The 24,157-nt window shown below is 41.8% G+C and overlaps 1 protein-coding gene across 1 annotated transcript in view; it reads left to right on the top strand.

The window, feature by feature from the left end:
* The window catches only part of Fggy (FGGY carbohydrate kinase domain containing), a 398,183-nt gene that overhangs the window by 185,547 nt on the left and 188,479 nt on the right, over positions 1 to 24,157 (top strand). The window contains 1 exon segment of the mRNA XM_037202717.1: positions 17,199 to 17,327. Coding sequence (XP_037058612.1) covers positions 17,199 to 17,327 — 129 coding nt within the window.

Here is a 24,157-nt window from a genome sequence, read left to right on the forward strand (position 1 = left end):
TCTGGGGGTGGGAGCTAAAGGTCCTGTGTGGGAAGAGAGTGTCACAGACTCCTTGGCCCCCTCTTGTGCACCTTCCTATGCCACATAAGACAATAAATTTCACAAAGCTTGGCTTTGTGTCGCTGTTACTAAGTGACTCATGAAAGAACCTCTCCCTAGTCACAGTGCCAAAGGGTTTCTGTTATTTTCAGTTTTCTAAAAAGTATGCCATTAACTATTTTAGAAATAAAGGGAAGGAGGCTGGAGAGTTGCTAGCTTCAAGCCACTCAGTTGGTCAGGGACGAGGCCATTATTTACATGGAGGTTGCAGGTGCAAAGCTTGCATTTCCATACACAAATCCAACAAGTGCTCTAATTGTTGAAGTGTATTTTCTGGAAATTTTGCTTTGGTTGATACAATAAGATTTTTGTGGGATCTTTTAAAAGTACAGATACTAGAAGCCCACTTCATAACTGCTGATGAGAAGTCAGAGATGAGGCCCAGTGATTTGAGTTCTCCAAAACTCTCAGGGGACTTCAAGCTGGAGGCTGCTGATAGGGTCTCTAGCTCAGAGTGTTTGCTTTAGTCGCTGAGGGTGGAGCCTGAGCAGGTATGTTTCTTAAAGTTTTCAAGTGATTCTCAGGGATGGCAAGGATGGAGGTGTTGCACTTGCTGTTGTAACACTGGTCTAGTAGAGCAGATGGAAAATGAGCGGCTGAAATAGTGAGGACACAGGAGCTCTGGGAAAATAGGTTTAATGCTCCCAGCTTTCCTCTGTTTCTGCTCTTCCTGATTTCCGCCCCTCTTCCTTTCCTCCTCTTTTGCCCATGAGGTTTGTTTTGGTTATCACCAAACACTTTTGTTAGCCAATAGGAAAAGAAATACTTTGGAATAGGATTTGGGTTTAATCATCTGGTATCAGTTGTTAGCATTCAGGCACTATGCTGGCCTGCACAGGGTCCTCACCTGCAGCCACTAAGAGCATTCCCTGCACACATGTGCTTACTAACATTCAGGCAAGTATGCTAGCCAGCCCGGGGTCCTATGACTGTTACTTCCTTATGTAGTCTCTGTGTGCAAGGGCTACGTCCCTACGTGGTCTCTCTGCGCATGCACTAAGCTCCCTTTTAAAGTGAGCTCTACCTGTTCCTATCGCTCTTTCCTGCCTTTTCTCTCCAGACATCGTGTGTATACCTTTCTCCTTCTCTTTTCCCAATAATCCTCCCATGAGTTTGTGGCATGGTGTGAATCCTTCGCACCACCCCTAAACTTCGTCAGTTCCCAGTTTTACTACTTACCAAGCTGTTCCTCCAGATGAAGAGTTGAGCTTCTGTTAGCTGCCTCCAAGGGTTAATAGCCTGGACTTCATTTATCTTCTCTCCTTTTACTCATTGTATCAGACCTAAAGGCTTCATGCTCATTCCTTTTTTTAAAAAAAAATATTTGTTTTATGTGTATGAGTGTTTCCCCTTCATGTATGTCTGTTCACTGAATGTATGCCTGGACCTGAGGAAGCCATAAAAAAGGTGTCCAATTCCCCCATCCGACTCACAAAAGACACTTTGGGACTCCTATTTACCTCTGAGGAGGACAAAAAAAGATCATCCAAATTCCCATTCTTTATCTTAGAAGTGATTCACTGAAATAATTATTGTCACAAATAAAATGTGTATGATCCAAACTGTAAAATTTTGTCCTTGTCCTGCACCCGGAACTCTGTCTATTCTTTATCTGAATTTAAGTCAACTCACAGCCCTGTGCTAGTCAGAGCTCTCAAAGAACAGAAGCAGGGGTGTGGGTGTGTGTGACAGGGTGACTGGGTGCTTACTCTAAGGAATTATCTCATGCAGTTCTGGAGGCTAGCAAGTCCCTGGAGTTGCTGGTTTCTGGCCAGCCCACATGGAAAGGCCTGGGGATCAGGGGCCTCATCTTATAGTTCCAGTACAGTGTCAGCAGACTCCAGTGAGACGCAGAAAGAACGGTGCTTCATGTCAGAGGCCTGAAAAACGCTAACCAGTTGGAAGGCCACCAGGCAGGGAGTATGTCTTCTTCTGGGAAGTGTAAACCTCCTCAGGTCTTCACTGATTAATTGAAAAAGGCCCATTTACACCTCAAGTGTGAACATAAAACTCACCCAAAAATACCTCACAGGAATACTCAGAATATTGTTTAATCAAATATCTAGACACCATGTGCGCAACCAAGTTTCTCAGTTCCTCCCTGATAGGAGGCTGACTAGTACGAATCATCCTCACTAGCCCATTGCACGACTCTCTCCCCTCATCTCTTAGCCTGTTTATTCCTTTCTGTGAGGGTCAGCTTTCCACTCCAGGGAAACACACTTAAGATAAGCCAAAGAAAGAGAGATTTAATCTGGCTCACAGTTTCAGAGAGGTCAGTGCACAGTTGTTTGATTGTGGCTTTGGGTTAAGTGGCAACATAGAACATTGTGGTAGGAAGTGTTTGATGGAACACAGAGAGCAGAAGGGGCCAGCCATTGTCACCTTTACATCCATACCTAGAAAACCTAACTTCCTTCTACCACACCTTCAGACAGCATCAGAGGCTGGTGACCAAGAATATGAGCCTTTGGAGACCATTGCAGATCTAAACCTTAGTACTCCCTGTAAAAAGAGAGACCCTTTGCCTAACCTTGAGATCTCATGGTCAGATTACCCCTTCTCCCTTATAGTATATTTTGGAATAAAGTATGTTCTGAGTGGATTGCTTTTGCTTTTAATTTGACAGAAAAAAAAGTTAAGTATCCATTTCTCAGACATGGTAAAATAATATGGCATATCCAAATCTTAGAGTATGATAGATATGCTCTCTCTTTCCCTCCCCCCACCCCCGTGCACCCGTGTGTTATGTACATGTTTTTGTATGAGTGTGTGAGCACATATGTGTGCACATAGGCATGTAACAGGCAGCGGTAAAAAAAATCTTCTCATTCTCTCTCTGCCTTATTTTTTGAGCGTGAACCTGGAGCTCACCAAGCTTCTAGACTGTCTGGCAAACAAGCCCAGAGGTTCTTCCTTTCTCTCTTCCCTAGCACTGAGATTATAGATGTGCACACTGTCACTGCTAGTCCTTTCTTTAAAATCTGGATGGTGGTGATTAAGCTTACTTCATGATTGCCCAGTAATTGCTTTACCGACCAAGTCATCTCCATAGCACCAATGTGCTACATTTTCTAAAGGAAAATGTGATACTCGCTGATGAGGAAAGACATCTGTTGAGCTTAAAACACAGACTTGAAGGTTGTATAAACATATTAACTCTTCTACATAGACTTGATAAGGAATATCTTAATATTTTGGGAGAACATTAATATTTTGGAAGAGAATTGTGTGGTGCTTTTTCATATTCTATTTCTAGTTATCTTTGCGAGAGGAGCATTTAAAGGGAAGGATTTTTCTGTTTTAATTCTATATGTTTGTATTTTCTATAATGAAGTCTTACTGCCTCCAACTTTATGTTCTGTATATTTGCCTTTTAAAAGTCAGTTCTGTTGTTTATGCTTGGTCTTGGCTGACTACTCTTGTGGGTGTCCAACCTTGAGTTCCTCCCAGAGGATGTACAACCCCAAATAGTGACTCTTAGCTCCTTTTCCCTCCCCTCCCCTTGTCGTCGTCTTCTTCTCCTCCTCCTCCTCCTTCTTCTTCTTTTCTCTCTCTCTCTCTCTCTCTCTCTCTCTCTCTCTCTCTCTCTCTCTCTCTCTCTCTCCTCTCTCTCCTCTAGCTTGATGGAACCCCAAAGCCCAGCGGCATCTGGAGCTGATGTTGCTGTATTCAGTGCTTCCTCTGGAGTCCTTCTTGTGGCCTGGGTAAATGGGCAGAGTGGCTGATGACTCTTCTGGGCTTTGAGACCATTGTCTTTCATCATTTTGCCTAAAATCTGTTTGGTTACCCAGATCCTCTGTCCAAAGGGTGAGACTTTTAAAATGAATATATTAGATTTCATTTCATTTATAAAATTTGAACTTTCCAGTTCTTATCACTGGCCATTTTCCCCAAAATTTATATGCCACTCCCATCACAGGTAACCCAGAGATAGTTTAAATGCTATGAAGTTACAGCATTACTATGGTGATATTTTATTTGTGCTGAAATGTGGTGATATTTTTTATTTGTATGTTAATAAATGAAGCATGCCTGGAGATCAAGGGGGAAAAGGCCAGCCATTTTTAAGTAGAAGTCAGGCAGTGGTAGCACACGCCCTTAATCTGATCACTTGGCAGGCAGGGTCTCTGTGTTTTTAAGGTCACACTAGGAAACAGAGCCAAGCGTGGTGACACATGCCTTTAATCTCAGTACCAACCATAGAGACCTGGAGGTCTGTACAGACAGGCAGTGACAAGAAAGTGAGGTAGCTGGGTTAAGAGCCAATGAGAGGGTAGAACAGCAAGGCAATAAAAGCATGGGTAAGACAGGAAGTAGCTCACCTTTTGGTAGCTGCAGAGCTGGAGAGGTAAGGTTGGTGGCTTTCCCTATTTCCCTGATCTCTAAGGCTTTCACCCCTATATTTAGTTCCATGTTTTTCATTTAATAAGATCATTTAGAAATTTAGCTACACATTACTTCAGATTCTTCTTGTTACATTCCCATGAACTCATAGATTTGACCCCAATATTTTGATTAAATGCTGACTTGGCCAATCCTCCCTCTGTACTGAAGGGCAGATGCTCATTACCTGGAGTACGGTCACTGTCTTCTGCTTTTCCTTTCCACTGTCTGCAGAAGCCTAATGGAGGGTCTTTTTACAACCCAAATCAGTGTTCCTTCTCTAATGTCTCCAGGTGGACAGTCAGATGCCACAAGTCAGGTTTTCAGGTTCTAGAATTGAACCCCAGTGTCTTAGCCCGAGTCTGAATCCTTGGGATGGGAGAGATAATGCCTGCATCAGCCTTCTGGCATTTCCCTCTCTACTTAAGCAGAGCAGAATTACACTATGGCTCCAGAGGCTTCCATTCCTGGGAGGAAGGATTCTGGTTGTTGGAAAATAAGTTTAAAAACTACATTCATAGTCAATTTCTTTATATAATTGACTTGTTTCTGGATTCTGATAAAATCTAAATAAGTAAAGAAACGACTGTCTGTCAGGAGAACTAAACAATGGCTAGCTTGGCACTTTTGTCTTTATGTTCAATATTTCTTTACAGCCTGCCTTTTGACGTATGATGACTGTTACATTCAAGCAAGTTTTGTAACAACAGCTTCTCTTGGTGCCCTGTGTGCTCTGAGTCCCCTTTGTCTTATTCATACATCTGCCCTATGCTTAAGGAGTTCACATTAAGCCTCTCATGTCTCCAACACTGTTTCTGTGCTGTTGAGTTTTGCCAACTAAGCTTGACTGGAGAGAGACACATTGTTGTCTACTTTTCATCACCTGTCCAGTAAAATGGTTGGTTGTCAGGACAACAGCATAGAAAGTAGGTCATTGATAACCACATAGATTCTTTAAACAAACAAACTTGACCGGGGAAAATTCCAGCATATGATTGAGATAAAGGTTAAAGAAGAGGAAAAGTTCCAGACACACCCTTCCTCTTACAAACTTGGCATTTCTTGGTAAGAATCAGTTGCCATTGGGGTTGCTCGTGATTGTATTGACTGTGCTGAGAAAACACATCGTCTGTGTTGAACAGTAGGCTTGTCATCACACACACACACACACACACACACACACACACACACACACACACACCATTCTTGATAGAGAACCTGAGGGATATGCAGGCACTTTGTTCCCCCATAGTTGTAGTATCAGACACAAAGAAGCACCCAAGAAAATTGTAGGGATAAGTGCTTTGCATCTTGATAGTGGCCCTTATAGACAGGTTTTATGATATTTGTCTACAAAGAATCTGAGTTTAGAGGGCTCAAGACTCTGGCAGTTGGGGCATGCAAGCAAAGCCAGATCAAACTGACTGCTGAAATCACAGTCTTCATAACAGCACTCTGGCTCTCTGTCAAAAATGTGAGGAGTAGGGCTTTAAAAAGAGCACTTCTAAGATGAAATATATGCTTTTCAAAACAATAGCAGAAAGCCTTTTTAGGGGTAAAATAGTTGAAAAAAAAAAGAAATAATATGTAATTTAGTGTTCATTGAAAATAAGCAATTAATCCTGCCCTCTGGGGGTGAATTTAGTCTAGCTTATTTGCACATGAAAGTACAAGACTGACTTCCTCTCTATGAAAGTAAGACATCTGGTTGGAAAGTGAAAAATTTGGTCAATTACCTGAATCGTGTTTGGTCTACATGATAGAAAAGCCCCAGATGTCTTGAAATCACCAGATGTTTGGCCTTGTGCAGTTCCCACCAGCCCTGCTGACTGGCCCTCTCCTGTGAGAGTTGCTGCTTGGCATCCCATAGAAGCAGCCATTGTTAGGAGGTTGGTATCCTCTGTGAACCAGGAGTGTGCAAACAGGAGTCTAGACTGCTCACCCACACTGGCCCCTGACAAAGTGTTCACTGGGCTATGTAGAGTCAGCAAATGGGATCACCAATGGGAACACAGTTATTTTAAAGGAATATCCTTTATTTTGAGATAAATCATCTTCATGTCTTTTTTAGTGATTGATCTGTCCAGTAATGTTTGTAAATTGTTTATAAAAACAAGTATTGTTTTTTTTGTTGTTTATAAAATCTATTGTTTGTAAAAACAAGTCATTGGGACAAAAGTTTAAAATGGAGACACCTAGGTCTGTCTGTAGTTTCTTTATATAACTCTGACTGAACTGTGAAGCAACAAATCAAAGTAGTGAAACCCCCGTTTCAAACCATGTAGTGCCTGGAGCAAAAATGACAGCTAAAACCATTCTTTCTAGAATCTACCTTTTCTTAGGTGTGGCATACTCCCCATGGATGAGCTGTTACATAGCTCTAGAAAGCCATAGTCATTGGACAGTCCAGTGTTTTGCTGACAAAATAACAATATTTCCTTTTGAAACCAGCATTTAGTGCTTAAAATAACTCCAAAGATAACACTTTCTATACTCATTCTTAAAACATTTCATTCTAAAGACATACCATAGAGAGACAAACTAAATTCCATCACTGTGAATATTTTAACACCTTTGATGGTTTCTGCAGCTTGTGCTTATGACCCCAAAAGCATCTATCTCATCATGTACTAACATCATAGAACCTCAAGCTTTTTAGACTCAGCCAGAATGAACTATATGACCTCCTTGTGCTATTCAGTATCTAACATGCCAGGCATAGGGAGTTGTGATAACTGTACTACTATCTCACATTAGCTGGTCTTTTGTTGTGTGTGTGTGTGATGTCAGCAAATATGCTTCCTTGGTATTATCTTGATGAATTATCATAAGCACTCTGGGAGAAAAATTGCATTATTTTAGCATTCTTATAAGCTTGAAGTTTGCAAGAGAAAGCAATCCCTTGCACAAGGTCATAAACCCTGAGAATAGTAAGGCCATGGACTCCATCAAAACCTGGGTATTATCTAACCTGAACTCTACAAGTTATTCCAACCTGCCTGCCTGGGACAATACAGTTGAAAGAGCCTTGCCCTCCAGCCGTTATCATTGAAATTAGAAGAGTTTGGTGCAAGGAAAACAGCCTTTGTGTATGAAGAACAGAATGATGTAATTCCAGACACCATGCTGTGGGGTTCTAGAGGAAAGAGGGATTAATTAGGATCTACCTAGGGAAGGGTTTTAGGAGGTAGCCTTAGGCTAGGGGAGAGCAAAATAGGTCATCAGCAATTATCTAGAGAATTAGGTCATTGTGAGTGTCAGAGCTGATGATTTCTAGCTAAAAAGACTACAGCTATGCCCTGAATAGTTCAGAACTGCCTCCCACACCTCTGGAATCTACTGAATTTTGCCAGCTATTCTAGACTCCATGTGACTTATGACCCTGGTTTAGGTGAGCTTCCTTCTTCATGTTGGGGAGGGAACAGAGTGGAATATGTAACAGTGGGTATAGAAAGTTGACGAAGCCTTTTGATTTGGGAGCCCTGTGTTTAGTCTGGACTCTGCTTCTATAACTGCTTAACCCCTAGAGATCTGGTTCCCCATCTGGCTTCCTGGTCTCTAAGGGCCAGTCTAGGAAAGGAGAAGGTAGAGTGTTTTAGCATGTTAGAATTTTATGGCCCTTGTGATTTTGTTCTAATATACAGCCTTTCAGGGGTGCCTTGCTTTTCTGTCCACTGCAGTTCATACCTAACCTGTTCTCCCAAATTGCATGGTAGGTTGGGAAAATCCCAGGCTTTAGAGTCAAACATTTGAATCTTGATGCTGATCTAGTCCTTGAATGAAATCCTTCACTCTTTACTCCATAGGTAACTGAACAAATTTTGAAATAGTTTTGTGCTTTTGTTTCTAGTCTATAATATAATAAACTCTAATATTTAGACTCTTAAGTTACAGAACGTAATTCTATTGCCTTCTAAAAGAATTTGCCTGTCACTGACTTGTTACTTGGATGGAAAATTATACCAAAAGAAATGTTCCAAGAATAGTTACCAAAGGCTCATAGACTTGAGTAATTACCTGTTGAAATACAAGTTGTATATACTGCTCTTCAGCTCACTGACCTATTGCAGTAACTAGTTGCTAATTGGACTCTTGGAACAAGCTTGTCCAGCTGAGAGGACTTAGAGCTGTATTCCTCAAGAGCATGGGATCTGTAGTCTCTTGCTGGCATAGCCTTCTTTGTGCCTAGGGAGAGGTGGCAGCATGCTGCGTGCCATTGGTTGGATATGTGCATTGCCCTTGATGTGCGCCATTGTCCTGAGTTGGAGATGTTTGAGTGGAGCACTGGTGGGATTATGGTAGGTGCTTTACCCTAATAGCATCCAGGATTAAGAGTTAAATTTATTGCTCTTCTCTTTAGTATCTTTCTACGGATACTCAGCATATGTGGGCATGTATGGGTGTGCAACTTTAACCTTTTTGTCCAAGTTGGTTGATCTGCCTCTTACAGTCTCTTTTTTAAAAAAGTATAAATTTTATTAAGACATTACTTTAGATATATTTTTTATACACTTGGGAATGAGGGAAAACAAATGCAAAGAGAAATAAAATAGCTGTGAACTATTCTCTTTCTACTGGGAGACATAGATAGACCCTAGCATAGGGAAACAACATGTAAGGGTTATTCAAAAGTGGATTTAAAGTATAGGGTGTGTGGTGGTTTGAATAGGTATGGCTCCCATTGACTCATGTGTTTGAATGCTTGGCCTGTAGGGAGTGGCACTATTATAAAGTGTGGCCTTGTTGGAATAGGTGTGGCCTTGTTGGAGGAAGTGGGTCACTGTGGCGGGGTGGGCTTTGAGGTCGCATATATGTTCAAGCCATAACCAGAGTAGGATAGTTTACTTCCTGTTGCCTGCCAGTCAAGATGTAGAACTCTCAGCTACTTCTCCAGCACCATGTGTGCTCGCACACTGCCTTGCTTCCCATCATGAGGATAATGGACTAAACCTCCGAAACTGTAAGCGAGCCCCAATTAAATGTTTTCTTTTATAAAAATTGTCATTGTAGCTGTGTCTTTTCACAGCAATAGACCCTAACTAAGACAGGGTATGTTTATATATCAATACCAAGTGTAGATCGGAGTACAAAGTCAAGGATCTTAGTACTTACCAAACAGTCCAAAACATGGAGTACTTTTAAGGTGTATTAAGTAACAGATATAATTCAGAAGTGGTATTAGAAAGGACTGGTATCTGCTACAAAAATCTCCTCTATCTTCATCCTTGATCTATATTCTACTCTGGGACAGTGCATGACACCCAGTAGATGTCTATTCACCATTTCTTTGTGAGTAATAAAGAATATCATACAGTTGGATGTGAAAACAGTAACGGAAATAGAATTTAATTTCTAGTTACAATGACATGATTTCTAGGAGGCATATAAGAAGCTGTCCTTAAACAAGTGGCAGAAAAGTGCTAGATTTGGGTTTCTTAGGAATTCTCTAGCTGATCGAATCATTCTGTACAAACGTAGCTCCATTTCAGGAGCCAGAACTACTGGAATCTTCTTGGCCATCTTTTACTAGTTCTACCAGATCTAGAAAATCCCCAGAGCTGACCTACCGTGTGATCTGAGCCTGGCTAGACCTTAACTTTCTCTGGAGCCATCCAAGCATGTTCCATGTCTGTGTGAGACAACATACTTATCAACTGCCACTGAATGTTTTTTCAGTATCTCCAGGATAGTGTTTGAGATTTGTATGATGTCAGTTTTGTTTTCACTTTTAAATCAGATTGAAAGTAGTAGGTTGTTGGAAAGAATTCCAGGACTCTCTCCACTGGCAGGGCAAAATGTCCTTTAGCACAGTCTTGGACACAATCTGGTTGACCTGTTAGCTTTGCCCAACCGAGCTGGTACTAGCATTCCACAGCCAAGTACAAGGAAGCAGGGTCCCATGCCACCCACGCCCAAACCTCTCTGACATTTCCGTGGGCCTGGAGCCAACTCCCCCCATGTGTTTCATCTCCCTCTCAGAATACAAAGGAACACTGAACCTTCCAGTTAATTCAACACCCTCCCCCCTTCCTGGAGAGGGTAACAGTTCTGTTGACCATTATAATGCATCTTCTGTCTCCCAGCAATCCACAAAGTCATTAATTTCTGCTGCTGACATCAGGAAAGAGGATTATGTGTGTGTCTGAAACTGTTCCCAGAGTGCTCATTAGTCATAGATAATTGAAAAACTGGTAGGGGAAGGTTTGGTGTAATAAGAGCCCCTGCTTGAGAAGAGGGACTGCAGCTACCCGATAATTGTAGGCTCCAGCTTTGACCACTCAGGCCAAATCTGTCCATTCAGATGGGAATTCATGGAGCCCAGGAGTCCTCAGGGCCCTCTGACATCCCAAGGTGAGCATGTCTACACAGCCAGATCAGAGCATAGGTGAATTGCACATGGATTTCTCTCCTGTCTTCAGCCTGAGGAACAGAACTTGGAAACAATGAAGGGAATCTGCTTTCATTTTGTTTTTATTTAAACTTAAGCTAACTTGGTCTGATTTAAACAAATAAATAAGGTCAAGATGTGGAAGCCACACAAATGGTTCAGTAGAATACCTTACAATACATCCTCATCTGTGCTGTAACAGTAATCAGTGGTTTTTGGTTTTTTTTCCAGAGAATTTCTGGAAGTATATCTGCTTAAATGTTTGTAGTCTTTAAAAGGATCACAAATGTGATCATCAGATGAGCACTATTCTACATCCTGGCTTGTCCCTTAGTTTATCTTAGACTTCCTCCTAGATTCATACCTTAATTCTTCCTCATGTATTTAAAGGACTATATAGGATTCTGCTGGATAGGTATGTGTTTTGTTTGTTTGTTTGCTTTCTTTTTTAAATATCAGACCAGAAGAGAAACATGTTTAAAACTATTATACAAGAAATGTTTGTTCAAAGAAGTACAATAGAACCCACAGGTTAATAGAATGCACATATTCACCCACACTCCCATTGGAAACATTTCCTGTGTTTTAACTCCTAGGAATGTAGTTTTATAAATTCATCTACCTCCGTTGTTATTTTTAAGGTGAAGTCATATTCTGCATAATAGCTTGCAGCCTGCATTTTTCACTTGTTTGGGTGTTTGAAAGATAAAATGTTTCCTATGCTACCCTTTCTTCACACTGTAGGTTTATCTTTTTAAAAACCAAATTTGAGTGTCAAGAATGGGTAGGTTCTCACTGCTTTGCTGTCTGCAGCCCTGTGTTGCCTTTCTCATAGGCTGCTCCTATTCCCTATTCTTCCCCCAGTACCCATTTTGCTAATAGACTGGATACCTCAACTTCTGGCCCCTCTGGGCTCCCTACTGTAGTTGGAACTTTTCCTGAATCCCTCACTGTCCAGAGCCACTCAGACCCAACTAAACACACAGAGGCTTATATTAATTATAAACTGTTTGGCCATTAGCTCAGGCTTGTTACTGACTAGCTCTTACACTTAAATTAACCCATTATTCTTATTTAGCCATGTGGCTTGGTACCTTTTCTCAGTTCAGCCTCACATCTTGCTTCCTCTGTGTTTGACTGGCGACTCCTTACTCTGCCCTCCTCTTCCCAGAATTCCTTTAGTCTCCTTGCCCTGCCTATACTTCCTGCCTGGCTACTGGCCAATCAGTGTTTTATTAAACCAGTGTACAACAGCACCCTACAGTGAACCACCATTTGTTTTGATAGAGCCACTTCCTGGAACATTCTAATTCTAGTATGATAACATCTATTTTCCACCTTTGGAAGTCATTCCAACCCTTGCCCAGGTGTTATCTCTGCTTTGAAGATTTCATCCATTTTCTGAGGCCAATGTAAGGGGCCCTCCTCAATTCTTTAGGCATATCATACGCGTTCTAACTTTCTCATATCTTCTATACAGTTCATTATCTTAGTTTCTCATCATCTTAGTTCCAGACTTCAGTGTGAATCTTCTGAAGTCTTAAGGGCTTCTTTCACTTATTTACCAACAAGAACTTGGCACGAGATAGGTGGAAACTGGTGTAGACCATCTTCTAAGCATTGTTTCTAAAAGGTTTGTGAACCACATGAATGAGTGTTTCTATGAAGCATAGAAGAAATTGCAGATGCGGAGTCAGTGACATCTTGATTAGCTCTAGGAAGAGCAGTGCTGTGGGTTATTAAATTTTACGGTGAATGAAAACTTTTGAGAAAAGTTATCAGATGGCATCTAATAGTCCTAAACCTCTAAGATGCTTCTGGCTGAGAAAATGAAGATGTGAGCAATTTCTTTTCTCAAAATATGTATTTCCACCTTCCTGTTTTATGCTGTGTCCTTCTGGTTTGGATAAACAAAGTTCCTTCATGTTTGGGGTCAGAGAGATAATGCCTAAGGGCTGTGGTTCCAATTTAAGGAGGGATACTCATCATGATGAACATTAGTTTTTATTCCTAGATCACTAGCCTCAGAAGCCTGGCTCAGTGCCCTGGGCTGAATTCTTTAGGGACAAAGCTGAGACAGATGTGGAATGAATTATTGAGTGAGAATGGTTATCTGCAAAAGTGGGAGACCCTAGTTCAAAATCACCTTGGCCAGCAAAGCAGGGTGTTGTAGGGTAAAGTGTAGATGAAATTCTAAATGGTCTCATTAAATAAAAAAAAAAAACATGGAGCTAGAAATTTGGGTTAAAGCCTTAGAGAGATCAGAGAAATACAGAAAGCCACCAGCTAACCTCACCTCACCAAATCCACAGCTTCGAAGGAGCGACTTCCTGTCTACCCAGGCTTGCTTTTCATATACCTCTCATTGGCTCTTAGCCCAGCTACCTCACTTCCTCTTCCTACACAGTTCTGTTACTGTCTGTATAGACCTCCAGGTCTCTATGGTTGATACTGGGATTAAAGGTGTGTGTCACCAAGCTAGGCTCTGTTCCCTAGTGTGGCCTTGAACACACAAAGATCCTGCCTGCTAAGGGATTGAGGGTGTGTGCTGCCTGACTTCTTTGTTTACTTAAAATGGCTGGCCTTTCCCCCCTCATCTCCAGGCAAGCTTTATTTATTAACACACAAATAAAATATCACCACAGTGAAGGGCACCTGCCAGCCTTCCTTCTCCTTCACAGAGTCACAGGATGGGGGGTGGGGGGTGGCACAGAGAAAGCATCTGTAGCTGAGGTTCCCCAGGGGACTTGAGGCTGGCAGCTGGGCACTGTCTGTGCCCTCAATCTTTTTAACTAGTCAACTTTTCCTTTCTTGATAAGGGAATTCAAGCCATGGCATCTTCTCCTCCTCCATACTTCCTACATTAAAACTATCACCATGAGCAGTTATTTCTTTCTCCACAAAATCTCTCATGTCTTTTCTGTTCCTTCATTTCAATTACTCTTACCTTAATGGCTCCTCTCTTTGATGACTGAAGACCTTCGCTGCTGTTTTCTTCCATAATGTCAAGCATATACTCTCCTAAAATGTTGCTAGAATAAGCATCTGAAAACACAAATCCAGCACCACTCTCTCTTGCATCACCTCTTCAATGGGATCTGGTGACATCAGTGCTGAGGCCCAAGCACTGCAGTGTTATTGCAAGGCCTGCTTCTTTAACCATCTCTGACCATCGCCTGCTGCTTCCAACCCAGCCTGTGCTCACCCCCCTTTACCCAGCCCTGGACCAATCACCCATGGTACTTCCTCTCGATCCTGGTTCTTGTTCAAGATGCTCTACCCATTGAGAGACCTCCCTGCTGTGTGTACACTGACACCAGGTCTGCTGCTAGCCCAGGACTCCGCTCACAGTCGTCTGCAGCCACCTTTCACAGGCCAGATTCATTCATTTACCAACTAAGCCTGTTTTCTAAATCTCCCCAGAGAAAAGAGGTCTTCTATGCTAATTGCACTCTTGTCTAAAACTGTCCATAGAAGTTACTCCTTTGAAGTTGTAGAGCTTGGAGATGAATCTTTACAGAGTCCCTATTTTTACTTTATAGAAATCAAACCTAAAAATAACTCCGTAGGCAGGATCTCCAAATGGTGGTAGTTTTAAAATGTACAATAAGGCTTGTTTTAGAAATACTTCTCTTGATGCCCTCATTTATTCAAAGCATGTCTGAGGAAAATTCATGCTTTCATTGTCATAGTGCATGGTTTGATATCAGAGAAGAACCTAAAGCCTACTCTAACTCTTAAGCTATGTTGCTGCAGGACATTTACTGTTCTGGACAATGTCCTGACATCTACCTGTGAGATGGGGACAAAATGGATACTATGTACCCTTCATCGATGTGTTAGCAAAATGGAGTGACAAAGGGCATGCTATGTTGTAGCTTGAGTTTTCCTGCCTTGCCCACATTCAGGACAAATCTCTGCCACCCGCCAGTCCCATAGCCGCTCAGACCCAACCAAGTAAACACAGAGACTTATATTGCTTACAAACTGTATGGCCGTGGCAGGCTTCTTGTTAACTATTCTTATATCTTAAAGTAACGCATTTCTACAAATCTATACCTCGCCACATGGCTGGTGGCTTATCGGCGTCTTCACATGCTGCTGGTCATGGCGGTGGCTGCAGTGTCTCTGGTCATGGCGGCGGCTGCAGCCTCCTTCTGCCTTTCTGTCCTTTTATTTCTCCTCTCTGTTAGTCCCGCCTATCTTTCCTGCCTAGCCACGGCCAATCAGGTTTTATTTATTGACCAATCAGAGCAACTTGACATACAGACCATCCCCCAGCACAGCCAAGTGCAGACCATCTCAAACACCTGCACTCAGGCCCATGGTCCTAATCATCCTCTATACGGACCTGCTGGGTAATGCCACAAAGAACCCAAGAAGGGCTCCCACAGGACATACAGAACATCCCACAGCACTATGTTCTTAGCACAGTGCAGAGATCAGAAGAGAGACTGACCAGAATCTGGAGGACAGCTCTTCCGCAGTTCTTGTCCTGGGAATTCAGCTCAGACCAGTGTTTAGCCTTCCTCTACCCTATGTTTGTGCATCTGAACCGTGTTCACTAGACTAGCACAAGTCACTAGACAGCACATGGCAACACAGGGGACTTTAAACTCTTCTAGTCCTCAAGATGAAGTGAAAAGAAAAAAGTTAGATGAATTCATTCTGATATGCCTGATTTAACTATGTTTAGTTATAGATAAAATAATTATCATTTCAATATACAGTTGGTCCAGTAATTCTTTTTGCTGTGCTTAAGAATAAATCCAGGATCTCATCCACACTAGACAAGTGCAATATCATTGAACTACATCCTCCGAATGATATAAAATTAGTAGTGAGATACTTTACATTCACTTTTTCAGACTGAATGAATCTTTGGTGTATGTTCTGTGTTTCTTACCAAACAAAATTCAGACACTAGATTTCCACTAGAAATACTTTCTTTTCTTAAATGAATGCTGGAAAAGTAAATTTGCACACTCAGATTATTCCAAACACACTTCGCTTTTCAGAACACAAATTCAATGTGTTTTTAAAATTTAAATGTAAAGTAATTAAAATCAGTATTGAGTGAAGAAGATATAAAACCCACCACAGTGATGTCAGTCTTTTGGGCTAACCTATTTCAGAGTTAGTTATAGTTTATTGTTTATATATATATATATATATATATATATATATACATATATATATATATATATATATATATATATGGATGGGGGTGCTTTATTTCCATTTAGAGGTGACTGTTAGAGCCATTTACCATCTTCATTTACTGCATGCATGTGTGTGCGTGCGTGTGTGTGTGTGTGTGTGTGTGTGTATGTGTGTGTAAACCTAAAGGCACCTCTACCCAACCCTAGAGCTCCCTAAACAATTATAAGTGATGATTTCATGCTCAAAAAGTTCAAACACACATTGAGAATCCTAGAATCCTGAGGGTCAATAGAGATTATAGCATACATATGGTCTAAGTCTTACACAGTCCCTGCAAGGCAGCAATACTTATAGAATATTTTTCAGAGTAGAAGGAGTCATCCTCACCGGGCGGTAGTGGGACACGCCTTTAATCCCAGCACTTGGGAGGCAGAGCCAGGTGGATCTCGGTGAATTCAAGGCCAGCCTGGGCTACCAAGTGAGCTCCAGGAAAGGCGCAAAGCTACACAGAGAAACCCTGTCTTGAAAAACCAAAAAAAAAAAAAAAAAAAAAAAAAAGCGGTCAGCCTCGGTTAAACACCTGACAACAGAAAGATCATTTCATTTTCTTCTGCCTCTCATGGTTTTCTGTGTCCTTATCTCATCTTCTTAACTAGGTTGAAAACAAGAACTGCCTTTTACAGCCCGGCAGTGCCCACACAAAGCTAGACAATCAATAAATTATTAACCAAAGACCTGTTTGACTACAAGACTTCAAGGTCACTCGAAATATCAGGGTCACTGCATTGCAAAACTCTGAAGAATTTTTTCTGTGCAAGCAGTAGCCTCATAGAATCCCCTAAGGTTTCAACTGGACTATCTCAAAATGTAAGAAATTCTTTCTTGGAACAACATATTTCCTTCCCTTACCCTACGATAGGAAGCAACTACAGAAGTCACTTTTCTGCTTTTTTTGGAGCATGTGTTTGCATGCATATCAAAGACATACTAAGGTCACAAAATGAGGAAAGAGGTGTTTCATGGATGTATGGTTTCTGTCTCTGTGAAGTTGAGAAAATGCAGACAAGGTGAATGGAGCAAAAAGGTTCCCTTAAGAAAACCCTCTGTTCACTTCAGAGTATTCCAAAGTGATGGGTGTTTGTTTTCTCTCATGTCTGCCCAGGAAATCTCGTGCTGCCTCCTGGAACTTCTCTTGGAAGTGGACTCACACCAGAGGCAGCCAAAGAGCTGGGTCTTCCCTCGGGGATTGCTGTGGCAGCCTCACTCATTGACGCCCATGCAGGAGGACTAGGTAACCTCTTCTTCCCCGCCCAGCACCAGCTCTGTGGGTTCTCTGGGCAAACAGAATGGTACCAAGAAACCCAGAATACTTCTTTCTGTTTGCACAGCAAAGGTCAAGGGCTGATGATTCAAGGTGTAATAATGAAATGCCTTTATATAGATAGGCATTTGAATAGAATTAGAAAACTTTTAATTAAAAATAAAATTTATAAACTATTAATTTCTTAATGCATAATAATATGAAATTAATCTAGATAGTTCTCTAGCTGAGCGACAACATATGTTCACTTCCATCTACGGTGTGTGAAGGTAGAATACTTTCATGTATTCTTTTTTTACTAATGGTAGTGCAAAATCTTTATAAGCATAATATATTTATTTAATAAAATATTTGGCTTTTTTTCCTAAATCCAATTAGTTGATAGAAGTCTTGATTTAATTTCCTATATAACTTTCAAGTTTTCAGTTTTTGTCATATTTATTAATTTGAAGAAATGAACACATTGTGTTATAATTTTATGATTTATCTGATTGTCTTTTCTACCAGACCGAGAATTTCTTGGGAACTAGGACACCTTGTTATTCATCTCATATTCCTAGTGGTGAACACTGTATTGTGTTATATAGGTTGCTGATCCATGCATTGAGTAAAGTCACATTAAACTTTAGAGGGAAGGTTAACCTGTTTCCTGATGTGTGGCGTGGATGGCACTCATCAGTCAGAGCTCTGCCCCTGTTCGTCTTTCTGTTCTCAGGCTCTGGCCCAGAGAGAGAATAAACAACAGGACTGCACATGGGATAGCAGGGTGACTCGTGGTGTGGCTCTGACCACAGGCAGAGTTGTTTCTCTCCAGCACTTCCCAGTGCTTCTGGGTAGAATGTCACGCTTTGAAGCACAGGCACAGACGGAGCTGGAGGTGTAGACAGACATGGAGTGTTCTTGTCTCATAGTTACCTTGAGCACGCAGATCATACTTTCTTCATCATCTTTTGCAATTTTCCCTAGGGTGACAGTCTCAACCATTTGCCTCACCCAGGTGACAAATACTTGGCGGGGGCCACTATGTGCCACAGGGAAAAGGGCCTTGTATTGGGGAGCTGCAGGCACCGTGGGATTCCTTGTCAGCTTCCTTGGCCTCCCTAAGGACGTGCCAAAACACACCTTCTTATTTCTGCCCAGGACATTTTGTACTGTCCAAGAGGGGGACACTCCCAGATGACCCCCATTCATTGTCTAAATACAGAGCTCACTGACAGAACTTTTACTTCCAGAAGCTTTGGCTTACGTGTTTTGTGCCCCAGTTATCCCACATTAATGAATTACACACCTATTAAAAGTAAATTTGTGAAGTGGAAAGATAGAATAAGTTGAATAAATTCCTGGATTCCTAATGGACAGAACTCAGGTGCCTGTGCTGACTGGAGAGGGCAGGAGAGGAATTCTCTTTGCTAAGGGATAGGAAGACTTACTGATAATTCGGATCAAGTTTTGTCCTTATAGCTTCTTACCCTGCCTCTTTTCCCCATCACCTGGTAGGATATCTGGGAAGGTAAAGAGGCCTGGAAGCAAAAATTCTGCTCATGCCTGTCATGTTGGGGTTCAGAGGAGACCAAAGGCCAGAGAGACCTGAAAAGACCATTTGATCACAGATGGACTAAAGATGAATATCAAGTGTGTACAACCTGTCTGTGCTGGGTCTGGACACTGGAGATTGTCAGCAGTGAACAAACCAGACAAGGACCATTCCTTCTGGGGAGATTTGTATTGTTGTCCCTACTCTGTGTTTGCGTAGCTTCTTCCTGGTATTGGTTTGAGCTAGCAGATCTCCTGACAGGGCAAAAGTCTTGTTCTGCCCACAAGCAGGCTACCTCTTCAACTTCTGTTTTCTCTTTTATGGGAAGAGTTAGCAATGGCCCTTCGTGGTTTTCCTGTGAAAACCTGTGTTATAAACATCACACATGTGCTCAGACACAGACCCACACATGCACACACGTTCTCACACACACAGATGCACAGACACATAGACACACTCACTCACTCACTCACTCACTCACTCACTCACTCACTCACTCTCTCTCTCTCCCAGATGTGCATTATTTCTCAGCTGAACTCTCTTCTCTTCCCTGTGGATAGACAGGCATAAAAGAAGCACCATGGCCCTGACACCACTGGGTCCCCAGAAGGTGCCCTCATTGTCCTCCTCATGTCCTCCTAAAGAATGTGGGATACAGCACTCTAACAAGTTACAATCTGAAACAGCTTTAAGAACTGATTGGGTAAATTTGGTACTCAGTGACCCCAAATGCCATTGTAAGAGCCTAGCTTTGGAGTGGGAGTGGTATGCCATCCAGGTCTCTCACAACACTGCCATGACAACCATGGACATGTCATATGCTGGCCTGACAGGATCAGCTATGGACCCCACATTCTGAGAAGTAGGAGGGGTCACCTCTCAGCTGCAGTATCCCGTGGATTCTCATTTCCAAAGACAGCCTGGGATGAGAAGATAAGGATCAAAGAGCAACACAACTCAATTCATGAGTTTTCCAGCTCTGGAAACAGAGGAGGAAGGACTTTGTGGGAACGAAAAGCCAAAGATAAAAGAACATTTTGTTCTTAAGGGACTGGTTAGTGAGTTCTCCAGCAGCCCGCCAGCAGATAGGAGTAGTTTTGTTTGCACTTTGTGGAGGTGGTTCTGGCCAGGGCTCCTGCTGCTGGTATTTTTCTAGCTTGTAAAAATAGCATTAACTTTGTTCCAGGTCTGTTCTTGGCTCCAGCGCCCCAACTGTCCTGAAAGGAAATAACAACCTTCTTTCTCTCTCGGGGGCACCCTTTCCTCTCAGTGGCTCTCCGCTATCAGACAAACTTCTGACTATCCATCAAAGCTTGAAGATGGTGCAGTCTTCTTTGGGAAGCCTTCCTTGACTCCCAAGCTAAATGAATCCCTCCTTTGTCTGTGTTCTTGCTGTATCGTATGTTTGCTGCTTTGTATGTCAACATCATCTTATTTACTCTTGTGAAAGTTCTTGTCGTATCCTGTCATTTTATCCTGAGCGGCTAGTGTCATAGTAAGTAAATGAAAGAATCGCATTACCTCACTAGTGGATACTTATTTCAGCTGGGAGGCAGCTGTCTTTGTATGGTAGCTGTGTCTGGTTCAGATCTTCAGGAGAAAGCATTAAGTCCAAGCAATTCCTCAGCTAATTCTAGATGTCTGGAAATATCCACAGTTTCTGTTTATACTCACATTAGCCTGTTTTGGTCAAAATCAAACTTTTTTTTTTTTTTTTTTTTTTGCTAAGTTGAGCACAACTTTTTAATTACTGACATTGGATTCTCTGTTAGATGTTGTATTGTCTTAAATTGCTCATCTGAATTGCAGTGCTGAAAAAAATAAGAACATACTTCCTTCCTTCCTTCCTTTCTTCTTTCTTCTTCTTTTTTTGAAATTTTTATTTTGGTTTTTTAAGACAGGGTTTCTCTGTGTAGCTTTGCGCCTTTCCTGGAACTCACTCTGTAGCCCAGGCTGGCCTCAAACTCACAAAGATCCACCTGCCTCTGCTCCTGAGTGCTGGATTTAAAGGTGTGCGCCACCACCACCACCGGCTTATTTATTTATTTATTTATTTATTTATTTATTTATTTATTTATTTATTTATTTTAATGGCAGAAGAATTCTTTTATCCAGTCTTAGAAAAAGAACTTCTGGCCCTTGCCTTGCTAGAACAACACAGTTTCTTCCAGTGACCAACAAACCATGCCAGTTTCTTATCTCACCATTTTCTAGGTTCTGGAAGAGACAGTGGGCAAGCAGCAGAATCTAGTAATGTGATTTGAGGAGTGCTTATTTATAATTAATATACACACATGGCTATGAGATGTGGCATGTTTGATGACAACATTCTTACAAGCAATGATCTCTTATATTTCTAAACTGTAGACTGAAAAAGCACAATTGTGCTCAGTGTGGAAGCAATCCTCACAGCAACTCTGTAGTTTAGTGGGACAGATATATGAACACTTATTTGGCCGTGGGAGCACCTGCAACTCAGAGTTGAGTTCTGGACCTAAGAATAGACATCTACTTGTTGTCTTACTTGTTATCTCACACTTAGTATGGGAAGAAGCTCTTTACATACTGCTCTTCTGTTATGTTTGTCAAATGAGACAACAGTGGCTCATATAACTGCTTAACTTTGTCAAAAACTACATTTCAAGGTGGAGGTTTGTGATTAAGCCTGTCTGGTCCGATTCCATGACTCACATTTATCACTGTGTGATGTGGAATGATGGACCTATTAATATATGGTTTGTCTACTTTTGAATTTGTCATCTAGAATATTTGAGTAAGTAACAAATCTTGAGAAAAGCCTTTCAGCAAGTATATACTGCTAAGCAGCTTTACTAGCTGATGAAGATGGAAGGTGAATGGGAGAAAGCAGTAGAGTTTTGGAAAATTGCAGGCTAGTAAACAGGCAAGTAAGTACAGTAATTACAGTTATTTGTGCTAAGTGTGGAAGGCTTTGGTAAAACATAAAATAGTCTCAAAATTGAGACAGGAAATTACAGGAGCATCCCTGGGTAAGCAATGCCTGGAACTGTGCTCACAGCAGGCCATGCCATTATTATTTCTTGGAAAGTAGAATGTGTTTGTTCAGTCACTTTTAAACTTCAAGTGTTATTTCTTGTTTTGTTTTGTTTTTTGTTTTTCGAGACAAAGTTTCTCTGTGTGGCTTTGCACCTTTCCTGGAACTCGCTTTGGAGACCAGGCTGGCCTCGAACTCACAGAGATCCGCCTGGTTCTGCCTCCCAAGTGCTGGGATTAAAGGCGTGCGCCGCCCGGCTTATTTCTAATAATACATTGATAATATAGGCATCTTTAATGAGAATCACAATTCTTAGTACTACATGACCATTTCCCACCTGTCTTCTATGGCTTTAGGATTCTGCCTGGTGCTTCATATACTTTATTTTTACCTTTTTATAGCAATCGTAGTAGGTAAAGATTAGTTCTCATGTTGTGAGGCACAAAGTAACATTTCCAGAATCCCATAACTGGTTTCTTAGCTAGCTTTGCATTTGAGATTGGGTCTGTAGCTCATATTATTTTCTCTAGGCTAGTGGATCTCAAACAGGGGTGACTTTAGTCACCTGCAGTGCACTTAGCACAGAGTTATCACACCTGAGGAGGGGGAAATATCACTGGTGAGTGACAAAATGAAGCCAGAGATGTTGCTAGTCACACTGCATGCTCAGGCTCATGTTCACACTGCAACAAAGAATCACCCAGCCATGGACTTCACCAGCATGGTGGCTGAGAAGCCTTGCTCTGTCTCAAAACAACTACAATGATAATATGTCCCATTATCAATCCAGCTTCTTTCTGTAGAAGCAAGAACTAAGCCAAAATAATGGTTTTACTAATGTGGTACTTTTGAAAAGTAGTATCCTGAGACATGAACTTCTCAATAAAAATAGTCAGGCAATAAAAAGAAATGGAAGTGGAGATTGAGGAGTCAGGATCAAGATGGCATCTGCAGCACCTGTCCTCCTGACATTGAGCTTCTGGAACACTCGGCCTTCTTCCCATGCACACATGCTTCTTTCCTCTTTCCTTTACGCCTACGCTTCACTGCTGAGTGCAGCTCCTTCTCCTCACCTAGACATTCCTACTCAGTCATCAGCATACAGTCAAAATACAATGTTACCTCTGCTATAACTTCTCTAAATCCCACCCTACAAAGAGTATTAGTTGCCCTCTCTGATGTTTCTCCTGTATATATTCTATCTATTTCAGCTTCCTTTTGTATGCATGCCATCCAACATGGGTCCTGTTGACATGATAGCTATGAAAGGGTTTTGTGAACTTGCAAGTTCCTAAATCCAGCAAGAGGGACTTTGAAATATAAATTTCAGGCCTTATTGACTCATGAAGCTGAGTCTAACTTTGTGTTCACAAAATATCACCTGGAACCCAGAGGAGCCCAAATACAGAGACACATGGCACTGAGGACATGGGTTCAGAGAAGGTGGGGTGTTCAACTGACAGGTGGGCAGGTGAGACCAGAGCTGAGTGGTACAGACTTTGGGAAAGAACTGGAAGCAGCAGGAAGCTTTTTCAAAGGGCCCCTAAAAAGACAGGCAGTCCATAGAAATGGAAGGGATCCCAGGCACTGATAAAGCCATATGTGGAGTCTGGAAGGAGAAAGGCTGTGCCAGGCCCTGAGCAGATAGAGAATGCACAGCTTCAGGGAGTTTCTCGGGATGATCAGAAGCAGAAGGAAGAATGTGTTAATATGGTTTCAGGATTGCGGTTTTAAGCTGAGGTTTGATTTCATGAGAATCACTGTTGCATGAGATCTCAGCAGCTATATGAGTGTGGTAGGCACATACACGGTAGAGGAGCACAGGGGTCATTTGGGGCTGGAAAATTTGGGGATTTCTGTTCCCACATTCCCCACGGCTTTCTAGGAGAGCTGAAGAGGACTGGCCTGAGCCAGGTGACCAGTCTCTTACCTGTAGACAGAAAGCTGGGAGAGATCCAAGCCTCAGGGCTGCAGCCAGTTCTTCCAGCCACATAATTCAGTATGTGAACCGTGACCCTGCCGTGAAATCATAATGTTTGCAGTTTGATATATACACACTCCTCTTTGGATAAATGAGTTATCATACAGTTTTGGAACAAAAAGGCTACCCAAAGAGTTTCTATACCACATTCTCTCATTTGCAGATGAGAAAACCAAGGCTCAGAGACGCAATGCATTGTTGCCCAAGGCTGTACTAGAAAGTTATAGTCAGTGTTGGATTGAAGATCTGTGTGTTCTCTTTTGGCTTGGTGG

This window comes from Peromyscus leucopus, chromosome 2 (genome assembly GCF_004664715.2).
Source record: "Peromyscus leucopus breed LL Stock chromosome 2, UCI_PerLeu_2.1, whole genome shotgun sequence".
NCBI lineage: Eukaryota > Metazoa > Chordata > Mammalia > Rodentia > Cricetidae > Peromyscus > Peromyscus leucopus.